This window comes from Lithobates pipiens, unplaced genomic scaffold (genome assembly GCF_037356315.1).
Source record: "Lithobates pipiens isolate NorthernLeopardFrog02 unplaced genomic scaffold, aLitPip1_a1.2 Scaffold_3, whole genome shotgun sequence".
In the NCBI taxonomy this organism is placed as follows: domain Eukaryota; kingdom Metazoa; phylum Chordata; class Amphibia; order Anura; family Ranidae; genus Lithobates; species Lithobates pipiens.
Genome location: NW_027507790.1, coordinates 167,288,326 through 167,314,009, shown reverse-complemented (window position 1 = coordinate 167,314,009; position 25,684 = coordinate 167,288,326). Strand labels below are relative to the sequence as shown.

The window sequence follows — 25,684 nt, the reverse complement described above, 5'->3', positions numbered from 1 at the left end:
CCACCTATAAGTGTCCACAGGGTCGTGACGGGCTTTCTTAATCACTAGGCTCTCCCTGTTAGTGTTAATAACCTTCTGTATCTCTACATCAAGAACCGTAGCATCATATCCCTTGTCTTCAAATTTTTGTTTTAGGATTCCTGCCTGTGTCCTAAACGTATCAAGGTCCGTGCAATTCCTACGCAATCGTAGAAACTGACTGCGTGGTATCGAACTCAACCATGATCTATGGTGGCAGCTGTCAAGGGGAATAAAACTATTCCTATCAGTCGGTTTGAAATGCGTTTTGAACACAAATTTATTGTCTACTAATTCGATCTCTAAATCGAGAAAATTTATCCTAGAAAGGCTCATTTCAAATGACAGAGAAATCCCCCTATCGTTATTGTTCAAATTCTTAAAGAATTCAGTCAATGAATCAAATGAGCCATTCCATAGGAGGAGGATGTCGTCTATATACCTGGCCCACAGGACCAAAGAGGGGTTCCCCTGGGCATAGACGACATCCTCCTCCCACTTAGCCATGAATAAATTAGCAAGACTGGGGGCAAATTTGGCCCCCATTGCTACACCCCGTTGTTGTAAATAATACTTGTTGTTAAACCAAAAATAGTTATGTTCCATGGCAAATTCTAAAAGTTCTATGAGGTAATCACATTGGAATGATGCCAAAGAGTCCTCGCGATCTAAAAAGTATCGGACAGCATCTATACCCATTCCCTGAGGTATGCAAGTATAGAGGGACGCTACGTCAGCTGTAGCTATAATACATTGCTCATGAAGCACTAAACTTTCAAGTCTCCTGATTGTAGCACCCGTATCTTTAAGATAAGATGGGGTTTTTTTAACAAGGGGTTGCAAATAAAAATCTATATAGCGGCCTATACGTGAAGTGACCGAATTTATGCCACTCACTATGGGCCTACCGGGAGGGCTCACCAGATCTTTGTGGATCTTCGGTAAGTAATAGATTACAGGAATTGAGGGGGAAATGGGAACCAAAAAATTTTTTTCTTTATTGTTCAATATTTTTTGATCATAGCCTTTATTGATAAGATCTTTAAGTTGTTTTTTGTATATAATCGTAGGATTGTTGGGGAGTTGTTTATAGGTACCTGGCTCACCCAAGATCCTATGCATTTCAGCTTCGTATTTATCCCTGTCTAAAATCACAATACCCCCCCCCTTATCAGCTGGACGTATAACTACGTCTTTTTGCTCGCATAAGGACTTAAAACCGTTTGTTGAAAAAGTGGTTCTATTATTACACTTCGTAGGGAGTTTGTCAAGATCTCTTAGTACTAAGTCCTTAAATATTTTTACAGCTGGTACAGAGGGTACAGGGGGTATAAATAAAGATGGGTTAGCCAACCCAGAGTGTACAGTTCCCGAAGTGGCCGCTAGATAATCAGTTCTGAACGGGTTGGTTATCAAATACCGTTGAATGTTAATCTTTCTGATAAATTTATGTATATCAATGAAAGTATTGAATTTGTTAAGTCGTTTAGGGGGTGCGTATTTCAAGCCCTTGTCCAATACTGATAATTCAGCACTGGAGAAGGATTTCTTGCTTAAATTAAACACACCTTGTCCCACTAAACCCGCCTTCTTTTTCCTCCTCTGTAATCGCTCTCCCCCTCTACACCCTCTCTTGGGTCTTGATCCCTTTTTCGAATGTGCGGATCCTCGCGAAAAACCTGGTTCCTATAGTTAGTATTAGGTGGATTATAACCAGATGGAATATAGGTATTATTCCCATTGTCTGAATCTCCTATTTCTCCCAATGGAGAAAATCTGTTATAAGTAGAAACGGGAGCCGCATTGTAATATTGGGGTCCACTATAATGAGGGTTAGATGGAGCATTATAGTAAGAGTTAAGAGGAGCGTGTCTAGGTGATGGAGAATAATAGGGAGAGCCATTATACTCTCTAAATGGGTGAGCATCATAATTATATGATCGTCCTCTATTAGAACCTCTACCCCCTCTTTTTCCTCGATTATTACCTCTTCCTCTGTGAGGATTATTAGGGGTGTGTGGAGTGTAATGATGCACTCTTTGCTGATGCACTCTTTGGACTGGATCAACTCCTCACATAGAGACTTTTAATTTATTTTTATTCGTTTGGACTGTATATTTTTTTATTTCTATGCAAGTTTTCAAGAATTGTCACACTTAAGGTGTTTTGGTTAAACTGTATGATGATGCACTAACTAGACTATTCATAACTTTGTTAAGCGCTACACTTTGGTGTGTGTATATATATATATATATATATATATATATATATATATATATATATATATACACACAGCGGGTAAAATAAGAACACGTCACCATTTTTCCAGGTAAATATATTTCTAAAGGTACTATTGACATGCAATCCATACATACAACCAAAACAAACAAGTTCAGAAATGAAGTTATGTGTAATAAAATGGAATGACACAGGGAAAAAGTTTTGATCATGCTAACTGAAAATTATTTAATACTTAGTACATAATCCTTTGTTGGTAATGACAGCTTCAAGACTCCTCCTGTATGGAGAAACTAGTCTCATGCATTGCTCAGGTGTGATTTTGGCCCATTTTTCGACACAAACCGCCTTTAAATCTTGAAGGTTTCATGGGCCTCTTCTATGAACTCTGATATTTATTTTTTTCCATAGATTTTCTGTTGGATTCAAGTCAGGTGATTGGCTGGGCCATTCTAGCAGCTTGGCCTTGTGTTTGGGATCATTTGCCTTGCTGAAATGTCCACCCTTATTTCATCTTCATGATGCTGGTTGATGGTAGCAGAGTTTTATCAAGAATGTCTTGGTACATCTGTCCATTCATCTTTCCTTCTGTGATATGAAGTTTGCCAGTATGTATACTGAAAAACAGCCCGACACCATAATGTTCCCACCTCCAAACTGTTGGTATGGGGTTGTTTTGGGGTTATGTGCAGTGCCATTTGACTTCCACACATGGTATGTATAATGGCATCTATAGAGTTCAATTTTGATCTCATCTGATCAGACTATATTCTCCCATTATTTTACAGATTTGTTAAATGTTGTGTAGCAAACTTTAAACAAGCTTCAAAATGTTTTTTCTTCAGCAATGGAGTCTTGTATTGTGATCATGCATATAGGCCATGGCAGTTGAGTGCATTACTTATTGTTTTCTTTGAAACACTTGTACCTGCTAATTTCAGGTCCTTCCGAAGCACTCCACAAGTGTTCCTTGTCTCTTGGACAACTCTTCTGATAATTCTTTTCACTCCTCTGTCAGAAATCTTGCAAGGAGCACCTTATTGTGGCTGGTTTATGGCTCCTGAATTATGGCTCCAACAGAGCTCACTCGAACATTCAGAAGTTTAGAAATCCTTCTGTAACCAATGCCATCAGTAAGTTTTGCAACAAAAATTTTCAAAGGTCTTGAGAGAGCTTTTTGCTTTAGCCATCATGAGATGTCTCTTGTGTGACCCCTTGGTAGAGAGACACCTTTTTATAGGTCATCAGTTGAGACTGAACCAGTTGATATTAATTTGCACTGACAAAGGTCAGGATTGCTTTCTAATTAATTGTAGATTTCAGCTGGTGTCTTGGCTTCCCATGCCTTTTTGCACCTCCATTTCTTTGTGTTTAATACTTTTTCCCTGTGTTATTCCATTTTATTACACATAACTGGATTGCATGACTGACACAGGGGAGATCATATGAATGGACTGGAGCAGCCTGAAAATTGTTAAGTATATATATATATATATATATATATCTTTCTTACACAGGTTAGTCAGTATAGTTGTTAAAAGGGGGGAATTAAGTATTTTTAAGATTAGTTAGGTGTAGCCTGGAATTCCACTTTAAGAAGAAAATTAAAAATTGCAGCTTACCTTTTTTAAATGTTATATTCTGCAGTCAGCCAGTCAGAAACATTTAAAATAACCTGGACACCTAAACGCTTCAGCAAATCCTCCATCCCAAAAAAGCAGCCCCTTTACATAAAACAAACCCCTCAAGAAAAATCCCACATCCCCTAAAGGTACAGTGCCTTGAAAAAGTAGAGACTGGAGAAAGGAGGCAAGAGCTGTATTTTAATGGTACCGTAAGACAGAAAGACAGTAGTCTCAAATAAAGATTTTACATTTTTTGATTACAAATATATATATATATATATATATATATATATATATATATATATATATATATAAAGAGAAATGTACAAATGATTTTCTAAAAACCACATATGACAATCAAGAAATGTTGTGCTCTATAGTCACATATTGTGACATCTTGTTACAGTACTATCATCTGTGTATTGCTTGCTCCAAATGTTTTGCAGATGAAGTCTACCACTTCTTCAGGAGCTTTATAGTACAATATACATGTGCAATGCTTTATAGAGCAATTATCATATGACTATGAATAAAAGGAAAAACAATCATTAATCAAATAATACATATTACATTTCATAAAAGTTACGGTAAAGATAAAGATACGTCGTTGTGCGGTTCTCTGCAAATGAACCACAACTTCGGTCGTTGATTGCAAAGAACTGGCATTTCCTTACTGAGGACTATACAGTCTCTAAATATGTAGAGACACTCCAGAATTGATCTTTAGATGAGCCACTACTTTAAAAGAACAACTTACGGTACTGCCAGTCACTACATACCACATAAAGAGGCCAATCCCACATTACGAAGGCACGTACTGTTGTGGAAACTGTCAAGGAAAGTTCAACTACCTAATGGCCAATGGCATCAATCTAAAACCTTTGCGGATTGCTCCACACAGGGAGTCATTTATATTATGTACTGTCAGTATGGAGCGTTCTACATCGGAAAAACTAAATGCGAATTTAGGCAGAGAATTGGCTATCATGTCTATTACTCAGACGGAGGCAAGATTATCATGCCCGTCACAAGACATGTTGGCTTATATCATAAGTATGAGACCGATATATATTTTTGTGTACTTGAAGCTGTCCCAGTGAACCCCGGGTGGGTAACTAGGATAAATATGTCCTCCAACGTGAGACTCTCTGGATAGAGCATCTTAATGCTATGACTCCCCCTGGCCTCAAGGAGGTTAACTTATACCATCCTTTTTATAATATTCAGAATCTCTCTGCTGTCCCATGCAAGCTGTAATTCTCTGTGGTTCTATTTACTTTTTTCTATGTCTGTCTCTGTTTCTCATGTATTCACCTTTCCGTTATTTTCCCTTCCTCCATTAACGATGTGGAGAATCTGGATATAAGCCAGTAACTATATAGACACTATTGAGCAGTTATTGAAGATATATATATTTCATGTACTTAATTTGATGTATGTTACCGCTGTTTTTTGATTGATGGTTTAATTAATATTGTCTGCTGTGGAGACCCACTTTATACATTCACAATTCCATCTTGATCTATTAGGGGGCCTTCACACATGTGAATGTGAATGTGGATTTCCTCCCCTTTAGGATCTACTTGTACGTTCCCCATGGAGCGCAGTTCCATTTGGATTCACTAGGAAGCCTTCACTGGCTGATACCCGTCCTGAGGCCTACCCTTTTCCATCATAGCGGCCTTGGATTTCTTGCCCATAGTGTATGCTCTGCGGGGCGGCCAGGTTCTTTGGCTTTTACCAGCGGGTTTGCGGCCCTGGAGGGGGACAGTAACGCATGTTTCACGTGTTCCCTGTCTCTCTGCCTGTATGGCTCCATACTTGCGGACTTCGCCGGTGGTGTGTGAGAGACGTTTTGAGGCATTGCGCATCCGCCGATTAACTCGTGCGCACCCCGGGTACGGGTCTAGTGACGTCAGACGCCACTTTGCAGCATTGTGTGAGTGTCACTGGGCAGGATCTAGCACACAGACATATAGCTAGCACACAGACATATAAAAAGAGAGGCTGTATGTAGGCCCTACTTACTTTCTCTTTTGCAACTATATCTGACTTATGTACCCAAACTTTACTATGGAAGGCCTTATGAATCTCTCAACCTCCGTTTTATTGTGGGGGGGTTACCATTTTGCTCATATCACCAAGGATTGATGTAAGTGTACATCTCCTTCACACCCCAGTTATATTTGTGATTAACTAGATATCTATCTACCCATGTATACTTTTCCACAGACTTTCCCATATCTTATAGAGAATTACTGTACTGGAATTTTTTGAGTCCTCATGATCCGGCTAAGATCTTGGTAAGAATGCTTTTTGCTGTTATCTATTATCTGGGAATTAACCATTTTGACAAGACATTTTTTCTGATTGGATTCCTTATTATTTTTTAATTAGACCATTATTGGTGCTCTTTTCTGTGTGAGAGGCCCCCAGGCCCTCCAGGATGGGCCATCCTCCTTTGGGTCACCTGCACTGTGGCATTTTGTGGTGAGATCTCCACCCATAGGATCCCTACAGCAGACATATGATGTATCTTTATTTTTACCTTAAAGTGGTTGTACGCCCTGTACAACCACTTTTACCTACAGATAAGCCTTATTATAGGCTTACCTGTAGGTGCTTGAAATATCCCCTTAACCTCCACGGTTTAGGAGATATTTATGAAAGACCTGAGCGCCAATGACTACGGAGCATGCACCCTTTAGAAAGGGCACATTGTGCCATTTCTAATAGGGGTCATGCCGCTACTGGCAGCTCTAGTGCACATGCGTGGGATTGACGTCACGCGTCTCCAGCCAATCACAGAGCCGGATTTCGTGGCCCCGGAAGGAAGAGGGTCAAAGATGGATGCTGCCTGCTAGTGGGGACAACAGAGACATCATGGTCTTTGGTGTCAGGTAAGTGACACATAATGGGCTACTATGCGATGCATACTGTATATATATATATATATATATATATATATATATATATATTTGTAATAAAAATGTAAAATCTCTATTCGGGACTATTGCCCTTACGGTACCATTAAAGTCCACCTCTAGCCTCCTTTCTCCATTCTTTTCCATATTTCTGGGACGAATGTACCAACTCTATTATATGAATTGAATTTGGCACTCTCTCTAAAAGCCCTGAAAAAGTATTCATATCCCTTGACATTTTCCACTAGATTTTAGTTAGGGGTACCAGAGTAAAGGGAGCTTAATACATATACACACCACTATTTTCAGGTATTTATTTGTAAAAAAAAATTTAAACCCATTTATCATTTTCCTTCCACTTCACAATTATGTGCCACTATGTGCTGGTCTATGACATAAAATCCCAATAAAATACATTTATGTTTTCGGTTGTAACATGACAAAATATAGAACATTTCAAGGGATATGAATACTTTTTCAAGGCACTGTATAGCTCTTCTTCTTAAGTAAACCTTCCCTTAAAGCAACCATTCACTGCTCATCTCTGTAACCCTCTTCAACAGCTCACCTCTATGCCTTTTTTCGGCAGCTTAACTCTACATCCCAACATTCATAGTTCATCTCTGCACTGCTGTCCACAGCTTATCCCTGCACCATTGCCCACCTCTACCCCACCACAGACAGCTCAACTCTGCATTCTGGTCCACAGCTCACCTCTACACCTACACCTGCATCCACTTCTGCACCCTTTTTCTGCAGCTAACTTCTGCACCCCCACCCACAACGCATTTCTGCATCTCTCACCCACAGAATATCTCTCCAACAGGGACTCCGACAGCAATAAAAATCTTACAGAGGATCTAACTCTTACCCACTCAATCTATAACTAAGATACATTGCTAACTTCAGGAAACTTTTTAGAACACAATAAAGCAGAAAGTTTTCTCTGAAGATCTTTATTTTTCACCTTGTTTAAATATGGTATAAATTAGTAAAGATGTTCCCCAGAGCAGGTTTACAAATAAACAAAAATGTCAGAATCAGTATTTCCCATAAAACATTCTAAATATCAACTGTGACCTTTTAGAGAGTTCTGTATATTTTTAGTGTGTTATTGTTAGCTGGTGAGCTGTGGAGTGCCATCTACTCTACTACTTTCTTGATATTGGTGCCATCTAGTGATCATTGCAGTGATGCTGCTTTATGAAAGTTCCAAAAGACAGGCTGACACCCAGATTAGAAAAGCAAACAACCAAAGCTTGACCCACACATACAGACAAAGGTTGTATTATATTTTATCTGTCAGATTAATTAAATATGGTATCAATTAAATATTAAATTAATTAAATTAAATATGGGATCCTTCTTAAACAAACTTGGCTGGTTGACCCATCCAGTCTCATTAGACGTTACACGGTTCCTAAATGTTCTCGAAAAATGGAGGCCCTTTCAAACCTTTGTGCTTGCAGTAAGACACACTTACAAATGTACCCTAATACCAAATTTGGAATTAGAATTTATTATAGCTCCTTTTGTACTTTTTTTTTTTTTACATTTAATAGTTGTATGTAGGCCATAGGTGTGTGCAGCCTCTTTATATATATATATATATATATATATATATATATATACACACACACATGTACGTGCATATATGTGTGTGCATAGATAGATAGATAGATAGATAGATAGATAGATAGATAGATAGATAGATAGATAGATAGATAGATAGATAGATAGATAGAGTTTACATACCCTGGTAGAATTTATGATTTATTGGCCATTTTTCATATATGAATGATAACACTGATGGTTAGTGTTTAGCTGAAGCCATTTATTATCAATCAACTGTGTTTACTCTTTTTAAATCATAATCATAACAGAAACTATCCAAATGACCCTGATCAAAAGTTTAATACCGTGTATTGCCCCCTTTAACGTCAATGACAGCTTGAAGTCTTTTGTGGTATTTGTTGATGAGGCTCTTTATTATTATTATTATTATTATACACAATTTATATAACGCCAACAGTTTACACAGCGCTTTACAATGTATAGGGGTGGCAACACAATTACTGTACAGTTCAATACAAAAGGTACAGGAGGGCCCTGCTCATAGAGCTTATATTCTAAAGGGAGAGGGTGGTGGTACAAAAGGTAATAGCTGCAAAGAATGATTTGATGGGGGCAGCTCGGGGACAGTTGTTAGGTGGGTGTGGGATAGGCTTCCCTGAATAAATGAGTTTTCAGGGATCTCCTAAAGGTGGACAGGGTAGGGGCTGATCTTATCAGATGGTAAAGCTGCCCATTCCTCTTGGCAAAAAGCCTCCAGCTCGTGTAAATTCTTGGGCTGTCTTGCATGAACTGCACGTTTGAGATCTCCCCAAAGTGGCTCAATGATATTGAGGTCAGGAGACTGAGATGGCCATTCCAGAACCTACACTTTATTCTGCTGTAGCCAATGACAGGTCAACTTGGCCAAGTATGTCCCATGCGCAGCTTCCTGGCTGAAGAATGCAAATGTTCTTCCAGCATTTTTTTATAACATACTGCATTAATTTTGCCATCAATTTTGACCAAATTTCCAGTGCCTTTTGTAGCTCACACATCCCAAAAACATTAGTGATCCACCTCTGTGTTTCACAGTAGGAATGGTGTACCTTTCACCATAGGCTTTGTTGGCTCCTCTCCAAATGTAGTGTTTATAGTTGTGGCCAATAAGCTCAATTTTGGTCTCATCACTCCAAATGACTTTGTGCCAGAAGGTTTAAGGCATTTGCTTAGTAATGGCTTCCTACTGGCGACTCGACCATGCAGCCCATCTTTCTTCAAGTGCCTCCTTATTGTGCATCTTGGAACAGCCACACCACATGTTTTCAGAGAGTCCTGTATTTCATCTGGAGTTATTTGTGGGTTTTTCTTTGCATCCTGAACAATTTAGTTGACCTACCTGACCGTGGTTTGGTTTCAACAGAACTCATTCTCCACTTGAATTAGCGGTAGGTTGACCAAAGCACATAAACTCAAGGTAAGTATAGTAGCAAGTCCTAGTTGCAATCTCAGAACTCCCAATAAGAGGATAATATGCGTCTAAACTACGTGGCATGTTCACCAATGCCAGGAGCCTGGCGGACAAGATGGGTGAACTAGAGATACTGTTGTATAAGGAGGATTTGGATATTGTGGGAATTTTAGAAACTTGGTTCAGTAGCTCTCATGATTGGCTAGCAAACATTCAAGGGTATACCCTTTATCGCAAGGATAGAGAGGGCAAAAAGGGGGAGGGGTATGCCTATATATCAAAAATAATGTACAAGTAATTGTGTGAGATGACATCACTAAGGGAGCTAGGGAGGAGCTGGAATCCTTATGGGTAGAGCTCCAAAGGGATGAAGCTAAGGGGAAAATAATACTGGGAGTATGCTATATCCCCCCTAACCTGAGGGAGGAAGGGGAGCCAGATCTCCTATCACAATTTAGATTAACAGCAAGGATGGGAAGTGTTATCATAATGGGGGATTTTAACTATCCAGACATAGACTGGGTGGAGGGAACCACACATTCGTATAAGGCTCGCCAGTTCCTAAATGTCTTGCAGGACAATTTTATGGGTCAGATGATAGACGCAACAACTAGAAATAAAGCTTTACTGGATGTGGAAATACGGGGCAATTTAGGTAACAGCGATCACAGGTCAATTGGCTTCAGTATAAATCACACAAATAGGTAACATAAGGGGAATAGAAAGACACTGAATTTCCAAAGAGCCAACTTCCCTAAACTACGAACCTTGCTACAAGGCATTAATTGGGATAAAATCTTAGGAATAAAGAACACGGAGGAGAGATGGCTTTGCTTTAAGAAAATATTAAACAAGGTCATTAGCCAATGCATCCCATTGGGTAATAAATTTAAAAGACCGATCAAAAGTCCTAGATGGCTTAACGCCAATGTAAAAATGCATATAAAAGCAAAGGAGAAGGCCTTCAAAAAATACAAGGGTGAGGGATCATCATCAGCATTCAGACTTTATAAAGAATGCAACAAGAAATGTAAGGGTGTAATAAGGACGGCTAAGATAGAACATGAAAGACACAAAGCGGGGGAGAGCAAAACAAATCCCAAGAAATTCTAAGTATGTAAACAGTAAAAAAAGAAAGGACAGACCATATTGGCCCCATAAAGAATGAGGAATGACACCTGGTTACAAAGGATGGGGAGATGGCAAAGGTATTGAATTTATTCTTCTCCTCAGTCTTCACAAGGGAAGCGGGGGGCTTCAGTAACCAAAACTGCAGTGTTTATCCTCATGACACATCACAGGAAGCACCTCCATGGTTAACAGAGGACAGAATTAAAATTAGACTTGGGAAACTTAAAATTAATAAATCACCGGGACCAGATGGTTTGCACCCGAGGGTACTTGGGGAACTCAGTTAAGTAATTGCTAGACCATTGTTCCTAATTTTTACTAACAGTCTACTGACTGGAATGGTACCAGCTGATTGGAGAAAAGCCAATGTAGCACCAATATTTAATAAGGGCCCAAAATACATCCCTGGGAATTACAGACCAGTTAGCCTAACATCAATAGTATGTATACTCTTGGAGGGGATGATAAGGGGCTATATACAAGATTTTAGAATGAGAATGGTATCATTAGCAGTAATCATCATTGGTTTGGCAAGAATGATTCTTCATGAATCAATCTATTAACCTTCTATGAGGAGGTGAGTTGCCATCTAGATAAAGGAAGGCCCGTAGATGTGTATCTGGATTTTGCAAAAGCATTTGACACAGTTCCCCATAAACATTTACTGTACAAAATAATGTCCATTGGCATGGACCATAGGGTGAGTACATGGATTGAAAACTCGCTACAAGGGCGATTTCAGAGGTTGGTGATAAATGGGGAGTACTCGGAATGGTTAAGGGTGGGTAGTGGGGTCCCCCAAGGTTCTGTACTGGGACCAATCCTACTTAATTTGTTCATAAACGACCTGGAGGATGGGTTAAACAGTTCAATCTCTGTATTTGCGGCAATACTAAGCTAAGCAGGGCAATAACTTCTCTGCAGGATGTGGAAACCAAAAAGATCTGAACAAATTAATGGGGTGGGCAACTACATGGCAAATATAGAAAAATGTAAAATAATGAAAAAAAAATTTTTTCGACAACAAAATCCGATCGTTTAAATTCCGAACGTGTGTAGACAATTCTGGCGGACAAAGTGCCACGCATGTTCAGAATAAATTACAAGACAAAAGCTATTGACTACTGCCCTCTTTATAGTCCCGTCGTACGCGTTATACGTCACCGCGTTCTGACTGATCGGATTTTCTGACAACTTTGAGCAACCGTGTGTATGCAAGACAAGTTTGGGCCAAAATCCATTGGAAAAAATCAGACGGATTTTGTCGTCAGAATGTCCGACCATGTGTACAGGGCATTAGAGCGGCAAGAATGTGGAATTCCCTTCCACAGACGGTGGTCTCAGTGGGGGGGGGGGGGGGCATTGATAGTTTCAAGAAACTATTAGATAAGCACCTGAACGACCGCAACATACAGGGATATCCAATGTAATACTGACATATAATCACACACATAGGTTGGACTTGATGGACTTGTGTCTTTTTTCAACCTCACCTACTATGTAACTATGTAACTTCTTGATTAGAGTATGAACACTGCTGATTGGCATTCTCAATTCCTTGGATATCTTTTTTATCCTTTTCCTGTTTTATACAGTTCAACTACCTTTTCCCGCAGATCCTTTGACAATTCTTTTGTTTTCCCCATGACTCAGAATCCAGAAACGTCACTGCAGCACTGGATGAAAGATGCAAGGGTTTGTCAGAAGTCCAGAAACTCATTGACCTTTTATACACACACATACTAATTAAAAGCAAACAGATCACATGTGAGAATGGTTACCTTTAATAGCCATTCAAACCCCTTTGTGTCAACTTGTGTGCATATTATCAGGCCAAAATCACCAGGGTATGTAAACTTTTGATCAGGGTCATTTGGGTAGTTTCTGTTGTCATTATGATTTAAAAAGAGTAAACACAGTTGATTGATAATAAATGGATTCAGCCAAATGCTAACCACGAGTGTAAGAATTGTTTTTTGTGTTATCATTCATATTCTCTGAAAAATGGCCACTAAATCATGAATTCTACCAGGGTATGTAAACTTATGGGCACAACTATATATACACATTTTAAAATGTATTAAAACATTTTTTTAATAAATATACACTTATCAATAGAAACACTTTCATTTTTTTAACTTATCAAAAATAGGTCAGTCAGTGTGCAGTGTGGACAGCTACCAAAGATGGTTACAGAGATCAGGGTGAACCCAAACACCCCACCTGGAGCTGCCCCTGGATTAGGGGAACCCGGCACACCCCCTGCACACGCCTATGATGTAAGGAACTAAATATTCCCAAACAAAGTTTTCTAATGCCGCGTAAACACGATCAGACTATCCGGCGGACTTGGCCGGTCAATCCACCCTTGTGTGGGCTCTGGCGGACTTTTTGTTCCCAAAAGTCTGGCGGACTTAGACAGAAGTTTTAACTCAAAATCTGCCCGTCTGTGTACTAGTCCGCCAGACTTTTGAAATGAACAAACTTGCCCACACACGGAGTAAAGTCTGTTCATTTTGAACGTGGCTCCAGGTAGCCGGGACTAACCCGTCACCTGGTATGGATTTAAAGGGGAAGCCCTACGTCAAAAAAACGCCGTGGGGTCCCCCCAAAGTCCATAGCAGACCCTTATCCGAGCACGCAGCCCGGCCGGTCAGGAAAGGGGGTGGGGACGAGCGAGCGCCCCCTCCCCTCCTGAGCCATACCAGGCCATGTGCCCTCAACATGGGGGGGGACTTTGGGGAAAGGGGGGTCCTGTGCCCCCCCCACCCCAAAGCACCTTGTCCCCATGTTGATGAGGACAAGGGCCTCTTCCCAACAACCCTGGTCGTTGGTTGTCGGGGTCTGCGGGCAGGGGGCTTATCGGAATCCAGGAGCCCCCTTTAATAAGTGGGCCCCCAGATACCGAAATGTATTATACACCTGTGTGTGTATACATATGTATAAAGTGTAAACTCCTTGCGATCTCCTAATTGTGATGATCTTTAAAATATTTAACCCTTTCATGACTAAGCCTATTTTTGGAATTTGGTGTTTACAAGTTAAAATCCATATTTTTTGCTAGAAAATTACTTGGAACCCCCAAACATTATATATATTTTTTTAGCAGAGACTCTAGAGAATAAAACGGCGATTGTTGCAATATTTTATGTCACACGGTATTTGCGCAGCGGTGTTTTAAACGCAACTTTTTGGGAAAAGGGACACTTTCATGAATTAAAAAAAAAAAAAAACAGTAAAATTAGCCCAATTTTTTTGCGAAAGGAGAAAGATAATGTTACGCCGAGTAAATAGATACCAAACATGTCACACTTTATAATTGCGCGCACTTGTGGATTGACGGCAAAGTACGGTACCTAAAAATCTCAATAGGCGACGCTTTAAAAAATTTTTACAGTTACCAGGTTAGTGTTACAGAATCTAGTGCTAGAATTATTGCTTTCGCTCTGACGATCGCCGCGATACCTCACATGTGTGATTTGAACACCGTTTACATACGCGGGCGCGACTCCCGTATGCGTTTTCTTTGCTTCGCGAGCTCGCGGGGACGGCGGGCGCTTTAAAAACATTTTTTTATTTTTTTATTTATTTTAAAATGACTAAATTGTTTTAAAAAAAAAAAAAATTTGATCACTTTTATTGCTGTCACAAGGAATGTAAACATCCCTTGTGACAGTAATAGGTGGTGACAGGTACTCTTTATGGAGGGATCGGGGGTCTAAAAGACCCCCCACCCCTCCTTTACACTTCAATGTATTCAGATCGCCGAAAACTGCGATTCTGAATACCGTATATCTTTTTAAAACCGGCGCCATTGGCAACCGAGTAAACGGGAAGTGACGTCATGGCGTCGCTTCCGTGTTTACTATGAGGAGACTGGAACGAAGCCGATTACGGCTTTGTTCCAGTTCCTCCCCAGCAGCCAGAGGCAGCGGAATTTGAATCGGTGCTCCCGATCGAGCGGGAGCACCGGTAACAGCGGCGGGAGGGGGGGGACGTCCCCTCCCGCTCCTCCGACATAACAGTCGAGTGGCTTTTAGCCGCATCGGTTGTTATGCCTGGATAGCCAATCGCCTGCTGAAAAAACCGGTACCGGGATGATGCCTGCAGGTGCGGGCATCATCCCGGTATACCCCCCGGAAGCCGAGTACGCACATCTGCGTACGCTCGGCAGGAAGGGGATAATATATATGTGCAAAATCCATAAACATACAAACGTATACACCTTTTAAACAATACTCATGCACACACCTATGTGTGTATACATAAATATATAGGGTGTCGTGCTATTAATTGCAATCTCCTAATAGTGATATTCTTTAAAAAATTGCAGTATATGGTATATATGTGCAAAATCCTTATACATACAAACGTATGCAACTCCTGAATAGTGCTCGTGCATCCGTGAATATCAAACAAAGTTATAAAATGTGCATATATATATAACTATCAAGTCCATATATTCAAAAAAAAGTCAATTAAAAAAAAAAAACTCTCTTTCCATCATAGACTCCACAGCTGTCTCTTAATTATATAATTATATAATCTCTTAATTATATCCACCAAGCCTTCTCAGGTTCACATATAAAAAGCAATGAGGCATACCATACTGTAATACTGCTTTAAAACTTTAATCCTTTAAAACATGTTATACATTCAACTCACATTTCCACAAACAAAAACACTCATGTAGTACATGTAGCGGTGAGGGAGGATAGGAAAAACCTATACCCCGGATCTGCAGCCCCAGTGTATGTGGAGTGCGGACTCTCCTATTCCTCCTCTCTTCACTACCAAACTCCTCGTCAGACAGTCAGATTCCTACCGGTTTTATCACACTCCTCTTGACTTCTTCTGGGATTTCTGACTGGCTGACTTCCCCTCGTTTACTTGGTTTATATAGTGGCTGCCACCGCCATTTTCCTGTAGCCCTTACTGATGTTTCTATTGGGATACCAATCACGCCATTTTGTCGTGGTTTCCCTTAGGCCGCGTACACACGGGCGGACTGTCTGTCCAACTTAGTCCGCTGAAACACATTTCAGCGGACAGTCCGCTCGTGTGTGGGCTTCAGCGGACTTTTTCAGCGGACAGTCTGGCAGACTAAGTATTTAGGAATTTTCGTAATATTGTCCGTCCAACTTTGGTTTCAGCGGACAGTCCGCTCGTGAGTAGGCAAGTTGGACGGACTAAGTATGGCGCATGCTCAGAAAGGATTTACACGGCCGAAGGTTGCATTGCAGTGTATTGGACGTCGTATTTCTAGTCCCGTCGTACGTGCTGTACACGTCATCGCGTTCATCGTGTGTGGTCAAGTCCGTTCATTCAAAAGTAGGACGGACTGTCTGTCGGATTGTCTGACGGACTTAGTTGGCCAGACAGTCCGCCCGTGTGTACGCGGCTTTAGTTTATACATGCTGACAGCGGTGAAATGTATTTGTATTATGATCCATATTAGCCTTATGTCTGTACCTAAAATATTCTCTTGTTTGTACAGACATATGCTCCTGTGTTACGATATTATTAACAAGTATGTAACTCTCTTTAGTATCAAGGGAGACCCCTAGTGGTGAAAAATAATATATTATGTAATATATACAGATATTATAAAATGGGTAAACCATAGTGAATTATTAGTAAACTAGATATTGCATAAAGCTTGCATTATATCTTTTGGTGCAAATATTACTCATTATAATCCACACTCCATGTCGTAAAAATCATAAAAATATTATAAAATAATAATTATAAAAATAAAAATACTGGGCCTCTATTCACAATAAGGCTGATATGAATAAAAATGATAATAAATGTGATTACATTTTTTTATAATTTATAATACTAAAAATAATTAGTATTATAAATTATAATACTATGTTGGGGATGCTGGGACGGTGACATCATAATGGGTGGGGTCAAAATGTGACATCACCCGGTGACCCCGCCCCCTTTCCTATATAAGACGCTGCACAACGCGTCCCTGCCATTGCGGCCAGAGAGAGCGTTGTGTCAACATCGCAAGGAAGAAGAAGAGAAGAAGGCGGTAGCGACAGAAGACCAGGCCAACGCTAGTAAAAGAGCTATAAGATGATAGCGGAGGCCCGGCAAGAAGAACCGTAGAGCAGGACAAGACCCCCGAAGAGCGGGACAAGACCCCGAAGTCGGAAGAAGACCCCGAATGACGGCGAAGAAGAAAGCCAGGCTCGTAAAAGAGCTAGCAAAAGAGGAGAAGATAGCAGAGGAGTCTGGCGAGAAGACCCCATCAAGACGGAAGAAGACCACCGGAGCTAGCTAATAAATTATTTTAAAAACTTTTTTTATTTACACTATTTTAACCAGGTGAATGGGTAGGGGTATTAAAGGGGGCTCCCGGATTCCGATAAGACCCCTGCCTGCAGTCCCCGACAACCAATGGCCAGGGTTGTCGGGGAGAGGCCCTTGTCCTCATCAACTTGGGGACAAGGTGCTTTGGGGTGGGGGGCCGCATGTTGAGGGCATGCGGCCTGTTACGACTCAGGGGGGGCGCCCCCACCCCCTTTCCTGACCGGTCAGGCTGCGTGCTCAGATAAGGGTCTGGCGTTTTTCCGGCATAGGGCTTCCCCTTTAAATCCATACCAGGTGATGGGCTAGCGAGGTGTCAATCTCGTCGATGGAGGCAGCGACATTCACTTCCTTCGCTAGTCCTGGCTACCTGGAGCCACGTTCAAAATGAATGGACTTTACTCCGTGTGTGGGCAAGTCTGGTCATGTGTGGGCAGGTCCACTCGTTCAGAAAAGTCCGGCGGACCTCCGCTGCAAAGTCCGGCGGGTTGTCCGCTGGACAGTCCGATCGTGTGTACGCGGCATAAGTCTCACAGTGTAGCCACAACAAGATTTTCAAGTAAACAAGTTTTTAACCATGCAGTCTGTGGACATGTAAATATGGCATTTCTGTAGAGCAGCCTTTCTCAACCTTTTCAACACAGAGGAACCCTTTAAATAACTCTGCAGGCTCAGAGAACCCCCTATTAAAAATTACTATATCTACAACTTATGATACATTAGTGTGATGGCCGGTGGGAAGAAAATTACCCCTTTACAGATAGCTAATAAGATCTAGGATGTCAGTGGGAACTTATCTGAGAGGCAGAAGTTGCTCATTGCAGTTGCTCAAGAAACCCCTAACAACCTCTGGAGGAACCCAGATGTTCTACAGAACCCTGCGATTATGTGGGTCAGAAAAGCTACTATATTATGTTAAGTTGAAAGAGATATCATTTTTAAATCGTTTTTTTATTTCCATAATCTATATTCCAGTTTAAAAAAAAGACAGAGGTATGCGCGATCACAGGGAAAATACATCTTGTTACAGGAAAAAGTGACCAAATGGAAAAGAATAGTAGTTAAATACAGAAGTAATATAAAAGCACAGCAAGCCATCAGCCATTGTTGTGGTGACTAGAGTAGTGATTTTGGGCAAATTGATTTTCGCTAAAAATTGCAAATTTGTCCCTTACTGAGGTGGAAACGTTGAATTTCACTTATTGAGCTACTTAGGTATAATTTGCTAGTGAGAAAAAAGGTTCTAATTTTTTTCCTATTTATAGGGTGTGGGTTGTTTTGGAGTACTTCAGGTAGTTTCGTTTATGTCATTTCATTGTTGTTTGTATTGTGTTTTTTCCTTTTTTTCTGTGTATTAGATCATTATTTGTATTGTTACTTTACATTTTTTATTTTTACTTTTTTTTTTACTTTTATAGTTTTAAGTTTTTTCTACTTTTAAAGTTTTCATTTTTTTCATGCTGTGATAATAAATACACAAAAATTACACTACTGATAGGCCAGAATAGTTAAAATAGGAGCTTCAGGAGACACAGAAAAAAACATCTTAAAGCGGAACTTTACTTAAAGTGGATGTAAATCCGATTCATGAAATTTGAGCTGTGTAAAAATATCCGCAATGTTTTGTTATCGCTCTTCAAAGCACTGTCCCATAGCTGTCTCCTGCTCTGTTCTTCTGTTATCAGCCTGATAAATTCTGACAAGTTCTCCCACACATGTGATAAAACCAGCCTGCATTTTGTGTCAGGGAGGGTGCTATAAATAGATTAGCAGAAAGCTGCTCTACTCACAGGACAGCTCTGAAAGTTTCTAACAATCTGGAGGGGGTGCCTTTCCTCCAATTAGCTGTCTCCCAGTGTAATTCAAGACTTCTCTCACAGTGCAGAATAAAGAAGTGAAATTTCTAACACAATAAAGCTGAAGACAACAGATATACATATAAAACTCATGTAGGAGGATTTGTTTCATTCCTGTGTATCATCTGAGGCTGTTTACTTCACTGAGTATATGTGAGGGTTTACATCAACTTTAACGTCTCCCCACTTATCTACTATTGTCAGTTTTTTGTTTTTTTCTGGGAGTGAGTACCTTTTTCTGACAGGTACGCTTTCCCACTTCCGCAGCTCTTGCTTAGGAGAGAATTGTGAAAGTTTCCCACCGCTTGCAGCCTCGTGGGACATGTGACATGTCCCATGAGGCTGCGGGACCAGTCTGAAAGCGCAGTCGGTCTTGGGCATGACCACTGGTGAGTTGGCTGTGAAACAAGCAGGAAGTCACAGCCGGATTCCCACAGGTAGGATGATAGTGCTAGGGATCCAAAGACCAGCGAAGAACTGGCCTGGGTAAAGACAGCGCTGGACCCTTGGACTGGTAAGTGTCTGTTTAATAAAATTCAGCAGCTACAATATTTTTTTTAACAATTGACGCAACTTGATTTCACATTTTAAGGAAGATGAACACTCACAATTTCCCTCATACTTAGAGGTGACTGATTAGACCTTACTAGGCTTTCAGCTACAGCAAAATCACACTGCGGTGTCTTTGTCTTTGACACTGCACTGGTGGGGTATTGTACCTTAGGTCAGGAATGCAAATTGCAATGCTGGATGTTAACATTAATATCCTGATATTCTTGCAATTGTGCATTGGTTGTATTGCTAATAGGAGTTCCTTGGGATTCAGAGAGATCTTTTTCTTTATAAAAAAAAATTTGTTTTCAGTGGTCGTTTAATATTTTGGATGCAAAAAAAATAAATTCTATGGGGCATATTTATAAAGCAGTGAATGTGATTTCCAGCAGACATTTACTGATAGTTAATCAGTGTCATTCAAAACACATGTACCGTGAGGATTTACCTGCAGTGAATGTTTGTACTGTAATTGTAATAAGTTTGTAATAAGTTGTACTATAATTGTGTTGTCTCCCCTATATATTGTAAAGCGCTGCGTAAACTGTTGGGGCTATATGAATCGTTATTAATAATAATAATAATAATAATAATAATAATAAGTTACATTTGTATCTTAATTCTAAAGGATTTTGAATTGTATCGTGAAGTAAAGATGAACGTAGTAAATTTGCTGGAAGATGTGTTACGTGACCCCGATCTCCTACCCCAGGAAAGGAAAGCTGCAAGTAACATACTAAAGTAAGTGCTGTTTTTTTTTCTTAGAATACTAGAAAGCAGAGCTATTTTTCCAGCTCGTACTATGCCAGGCAAATTTTCAGTGACTCTGCCATCAGGCAGGATATATGAATATTCACTACTAGAACATACAGCAGAGCTGCTTCTTTATGGTACAATCAACACTGTAAGCAAAAAAAAGAGGAAATGAATGCATGTTCTTTAAAGTGAACCTATTATTTGCCTATTTGTCCATGCTAGAGCAGTATAAAGCCACAGGTGTCTCAATATGAGTTTAAAGATTATATTTATGAATTTGTTGAAGAGGGCGAGGAGGGCATATGGTGCTTTGTACCACCCTGCTCCATATATGAAAACTGTAATATTACTTTTTTTTTAAATAAATTTAATATTTTTTATAATAGTATTGCAATTACAAAGTTATAAAAATTGCAAGCTAATTGAAATTACTCCTAACCTCTTAGAACTCTTCATATTCTTTGAGGTAGTAACATAAGTAAAGCAGGTGACTGAGACAAAGCCAGTGGATGATATCTAAAACCTAGATATACCAAAATCTAATCAAAAGAGTAAGGGCTGGTTCACACCATGAATCGCCCCGGAACGCACTGTCCAATTCACATGCAATCCGAGTGCAGTGTGATTTCAGACCCTACATTAGAATGGGCTAAAATAGCTTTGGGTCTTACCAAAAGTAGTGCATGCACTACTTATAAAGCGCAAACTAACTGGAGGGCATGGTACTGCTGTACCATGCGATCTGCTGAAGACAAGCGCACCGAGTTTGCAACTTGCACTTGGGCTGTCATCAAGTTAACACTGAAACCCTCTGCAGAACCCCCAGTGCAGTGAGTTTTGAACGTGGAGTGGGAAATGTGCATGGGCCGCAGGTTTCACGTGCTACATTCTGGTGTGAACTGGCCCTAAATGTACAATCATATCAACAGCAGAGGATGTTCCAGGAATGAACTCAACAGTTTCATCTAGGGAAAGGGACTTCCTACTGGGGAGAAGCATCTCATATAACTGCTGCCTAGAATAATTGCATAGTTTAATTGGGGGTAGTGGGACTGCTAAAAGCGGAGAACCTTAGTTCAATGTTGCAGTGTCTAAGGACTGGGACCATATTTTATTTTGTTAATCATTTTCAGCTGTTGCAGGTGGCCCTACATAGAGGTAAAGTAGAATTTATTAAAGATTTCCATATATCCTGAGTTGGAGGAGTTGGGGATTTCCAGAGGAGTATATTTGATTTCTTAGCATGGAATAACAATAGGCCTAGTAGTGTTCTGGTCAATTTTCTGATAGCCAAGATTCTAACAGGTCCAATAGACAGACGCTGGAATCCTGGGAGGAGTGAGAGTTTGGGGAAAAAAAGTAATATAATGCAAATCTTGAGTCCAGTAAGCACTTAACTGTAATATAACTTTAAAATGGTGTTTAATTAACTGTTAGGTTGACAATTTAGTTTATACATAACTTATTCATTAATAATGAGTTGCTCATTTAATATATTTTGTATAAAGCAAATTAATTGCTGCCAATTTTTGTATCAGTGGCCTTTCTCAGGATGAACAAGATGACTGCCATTTGAATATGGAGGACATAATTGCACTAGTAAGTATACCTCATTAATGCATATTTCCTTTTTTAAGAGACTGTCACTTGATGGAAAAAGAAGCCCAGCCTGTAAAGATAATGACTTATACGTACTGTCCCTACACCCGGCCCACTGATTTTGACTCTAATGCAGAGCTATGGTGGCTGATCTACATTGAAAACACTTCTGGATATGTCAGATACTTGGTCCACCTCTGCCTTTTGTGTTTCCATCCACCTGCTTCTACACGACCATAGTGACCATTAGTGACTGGACCAGCTGAGGGAACTTAAAAATGTAAAGAGGGACCAATTATTTGACTCTACCATTAGTGTTTAATGCTGAAGATACTTCAGCAAGCTTACCTCTACAACAGAGTGAAGATCAGTGAAAACATTCTCAACTGGGCCTTAATATATACTTTTTTCCAATTTGATCATAGTTCTAAAACGTGGTGGTCTTAAAATGTTGACTGATCTGTTTTATTGTTTTCAGTCAGAAGGACCCCCCACAGAATATCTGGATACTCTGTCAGCAATGGAATTAGCCGAACAGATCACTCTATTAGATCATATAATATTTCGAAGTATACCATACCAGTAAGTCACTGCCATTTAGCCCTATAATTAGAGAGACCTTATGTTTTCTGAATTATGTGATATTTTTTATTTTGGTTCTAGAGAATTTCTTGGTCAGGGGTGGATGAAACCAGATAAGATAGACCGGACACCGTATATCATGAAAACCAGCCAGCATTTCAATAATGTAAGTATTTACATCCATTCTGTGCTGCTACCTGTTAGGCTCTGAAGTGTTGACGTGTTTCTAAGTCTTGGCTACATGATATTTTATCTAGTTGAAGTGTCAGTCCATCCATAGTGGTAATTCTCGTTCCACATAGTTGCTAATTTGGTTTAACTACCTATCAGTGGCTTTTTAAAAAAACATTGAGGGATTTAAGAAACAAGATCTGTTCTCATATGGTAATCAACCTGCTACAGGCATTTCAGGAGGGTGTGTTTCTTGCTTCCAGATTGTTCATTTTCAATTAAAATTATAGGGAAGTAATATGCCAAGGTGGGAATGAGGAGATACATGATCCCACCATATGGAGGTTTCCAGAGATGTAGGATGACAATGGCTAATTTAGGCCTTCAGAGTTCACACCTAATCAAAATATTAAAAGCAGAAAAGAACAAGTACGGATTGGTGGCAGTCAGTTATATTTATGTTACCTCATGGAGTGTAACGTGTTCCCTGTGTAAATTCTAGCTGAGTGAATTTGTAAGAGTAAAATCGCTTTACACTAATCCCCTGTATGCAGGACTTTTGGTGCACTTTCAGAAAATGCAACAAAACCATGACACAAAATAGAAGTCTATAGCAAAGCACAGCTAACCCGCACCAAAACTTTAGGTACACTGTGCTGCACCCACGTTGCGGCCAAAGTGCAGTAGGGTAGTCTAAAGCTGCCCTAAGTCTACGGAATTTTAATAGGAGAATCATTATCAGTTGTTCTAGTAAAGAACCAATGCTATATTAACATTTCTAAATGAGTAAACAATTAAAATTGAACCAGGTAAAGCAGTTTCCCAAAATGATTAAATTTAAGGCATGATGTAAATGATAGCTGTCACACATGCTTGTGCTCTCCAATGAATCGTCAAGCCAACCAATATTACCATAATTTGAATGGGGGCTGTTGGGGCAAGACCAAGCAAGTATGCACTGCTCATGGCCATTGAAAAGTCCCAGAGGTGACCCAATGACCGCCTGAAAACGAGTCACTTTTCATCTATCAGCATTTCCTCTATTACCATGTATTTATGGCGAGTGGTTGGTAGGCAATTGAGACGCACACTGATTGCCCACCAGTAGTCATGTCAGCAAGTAGCCATCCTTAGTATTAGTCACCTGCAAATATTTAATACAGTCTTTTGACTCAAGTAGCAATCATCTGATTTGGGAGAAAATAAATTCACTTGTTCATTTTAATGTTTACAATGATTTATCTGCCATATTGATTTCATAAGAATTATGATTATAGAAACCAAAAAGCTAAAGTGTTTCAGTTGAGGACCTCAGTGTCAGACAAATTTTTGATAAATATATGGTTGGTGAGCACATTCCTGATTCAGCAAAGTGTAAAGTATATTGTAGATCTCAAGCTTAGTTGATCTTTGTACATATGAAACTTCTTTATTTATACCCGTATGGTCTAATATTTCTTTCTTCTATGTCTTTTGCACGTATGAATTCTAAAGATGAGTAACCTTGTAGCATCAGAAATTATGAGCCAGCCTGATGTCACCTCTAGAGCCAGCTCCATTGAGAAGTGGGTGGTGGTAGCCGATATCTGCCGATGCATGCACAACTATAATGGCGTGCTAGAAATCACTTCAGCCTTGAACAGAAGTGCAATCTATCGACTTAAGAAGACCTGGGCCAAAGTGTCTAAACAGGTAGGTAGAGCCAGTACTCCATCTGCAGTACATAGGAGGGCATCAGAGATCTGTTGAGACGCCTTAATAGAGAGAGTGTTTGAACAAATGAGGGAAAGGTGAGAGGTTATATCAGGTACACTGAGGTGTGATTATATCCAAGAGTGACAAAAAATCTTTTGCCCATCTGATTTCTTCATGGGTCCCCAAAGCATTCTGATTGGGGCCCATGCATAATGTCTGGTACAAAAGAGATTTGCTAGCCCACTTGTCACAGAATAAGCATTAAAGGGCATGTAATGCCAAAACTTTTTTCATTAGTGTTAATTAAGGAATTGTTAAAACCCATGTAAGGTTTTTGTTGCTGTAAGTCTCGATCCCAGAGAGAAACCTTCAAGTGGGGGCACTTATCCTTCACTCTGGAGAGATGTATTCTCATTTCCTGTTATTTCTGCAGGAAAGGTAGCCCAAATATTCTCACCAGTCAAGACAATCAGCAAAAACATGAAGAAAACACAAAAAAACATATTGCCTTACAACCCGCACATGCACAAAACCTCATTACACTAGACCCAAAGGTTTAATACTAAATTAAGTGGTATCATTTAGTATAATGCTAAACAAGTGCAGTTGTCATGGTTTTGAAATAGTTTACTGTTTCCCAAGCACCAATAGGTTTAAATCTAGATATGTGTGTTATTTATTATCTTTTAACTGAGCTAAGTCTCATCTTTTATATTTAGCTGAAATATTAGAAAATGCATTTTAGTGTGTTTTTTTTTTTTTATTAATCATACAGTTAAATGAAACATTTGTGTATTGGAAGTAGATTGGACATATAAAAGCAAGAATACTGCAAGTGAATGTTGTATGTTTCTTGGCTTCATAAAACATATGTTCTGTAAAGTGTGCGATATTGGTGCTGGAGATTAATAAATAGTTGTCTTAGGTAACAAAATACTGAATTATTTAGTCCATGGCAGGGAAAGGGTCATTTGCAGAAGAACTATGATTTGACTTAATGGATAAACATTTTTTTTTTAGACAAAGGCACTCATGGACAAGCTTCAAAAGACTGTTTCATCGGAAGGCAGATTTAAAAACCTCAGAGAAACTCTCAAGAAGTAAGTTTTATAAAGAAATATGTAATACTTTAGGCCAAGCACAGCTTCCCAGACACCTGGCCAAAAAACATCTTTCAGTGATATCTGTCGTGTC

At 39.7% G+C, this 25,684-nt stretch overlaps 1 protein-coding gene across 1 annotated transcript in view; it reads left to right on the top strand.

Moving 5' to 3' along the window:
* RASGRF2 (Ras protein specific guanine nucleotide releasing factor 2) overlaps nt 1-25,684 on the top strand; it is a 498,296-nt gene that overhangs the window by 458,530 nt on the left and 14,082 nt on the right. The window contains exons 19-24 of the mRNA XM_077462462.1: nt 20,316-20,428; nt 21,982-22,042; nt 22,521-22,624; nt 22,706-22,790; nt 24,290-24,487; nt 25,511-25,590. Coding sequence (XP_077318588.1) covers nt 20,316-20,428; nt 21,982-22,042; nt 22,521-22,624; nt 22,706-22,790; nt 24,290-24,487; nt 25,511-25,590 — 641 coding nt within the window. The remainder of the gene's footprint in view (nt 1-20,315; nt 20,429-21,981; nt 22,043-22,520; nt 22,625-22,705; nt 22,791-24,289; nt 24,488-25,510; nt 25,591-25,684) is intronic.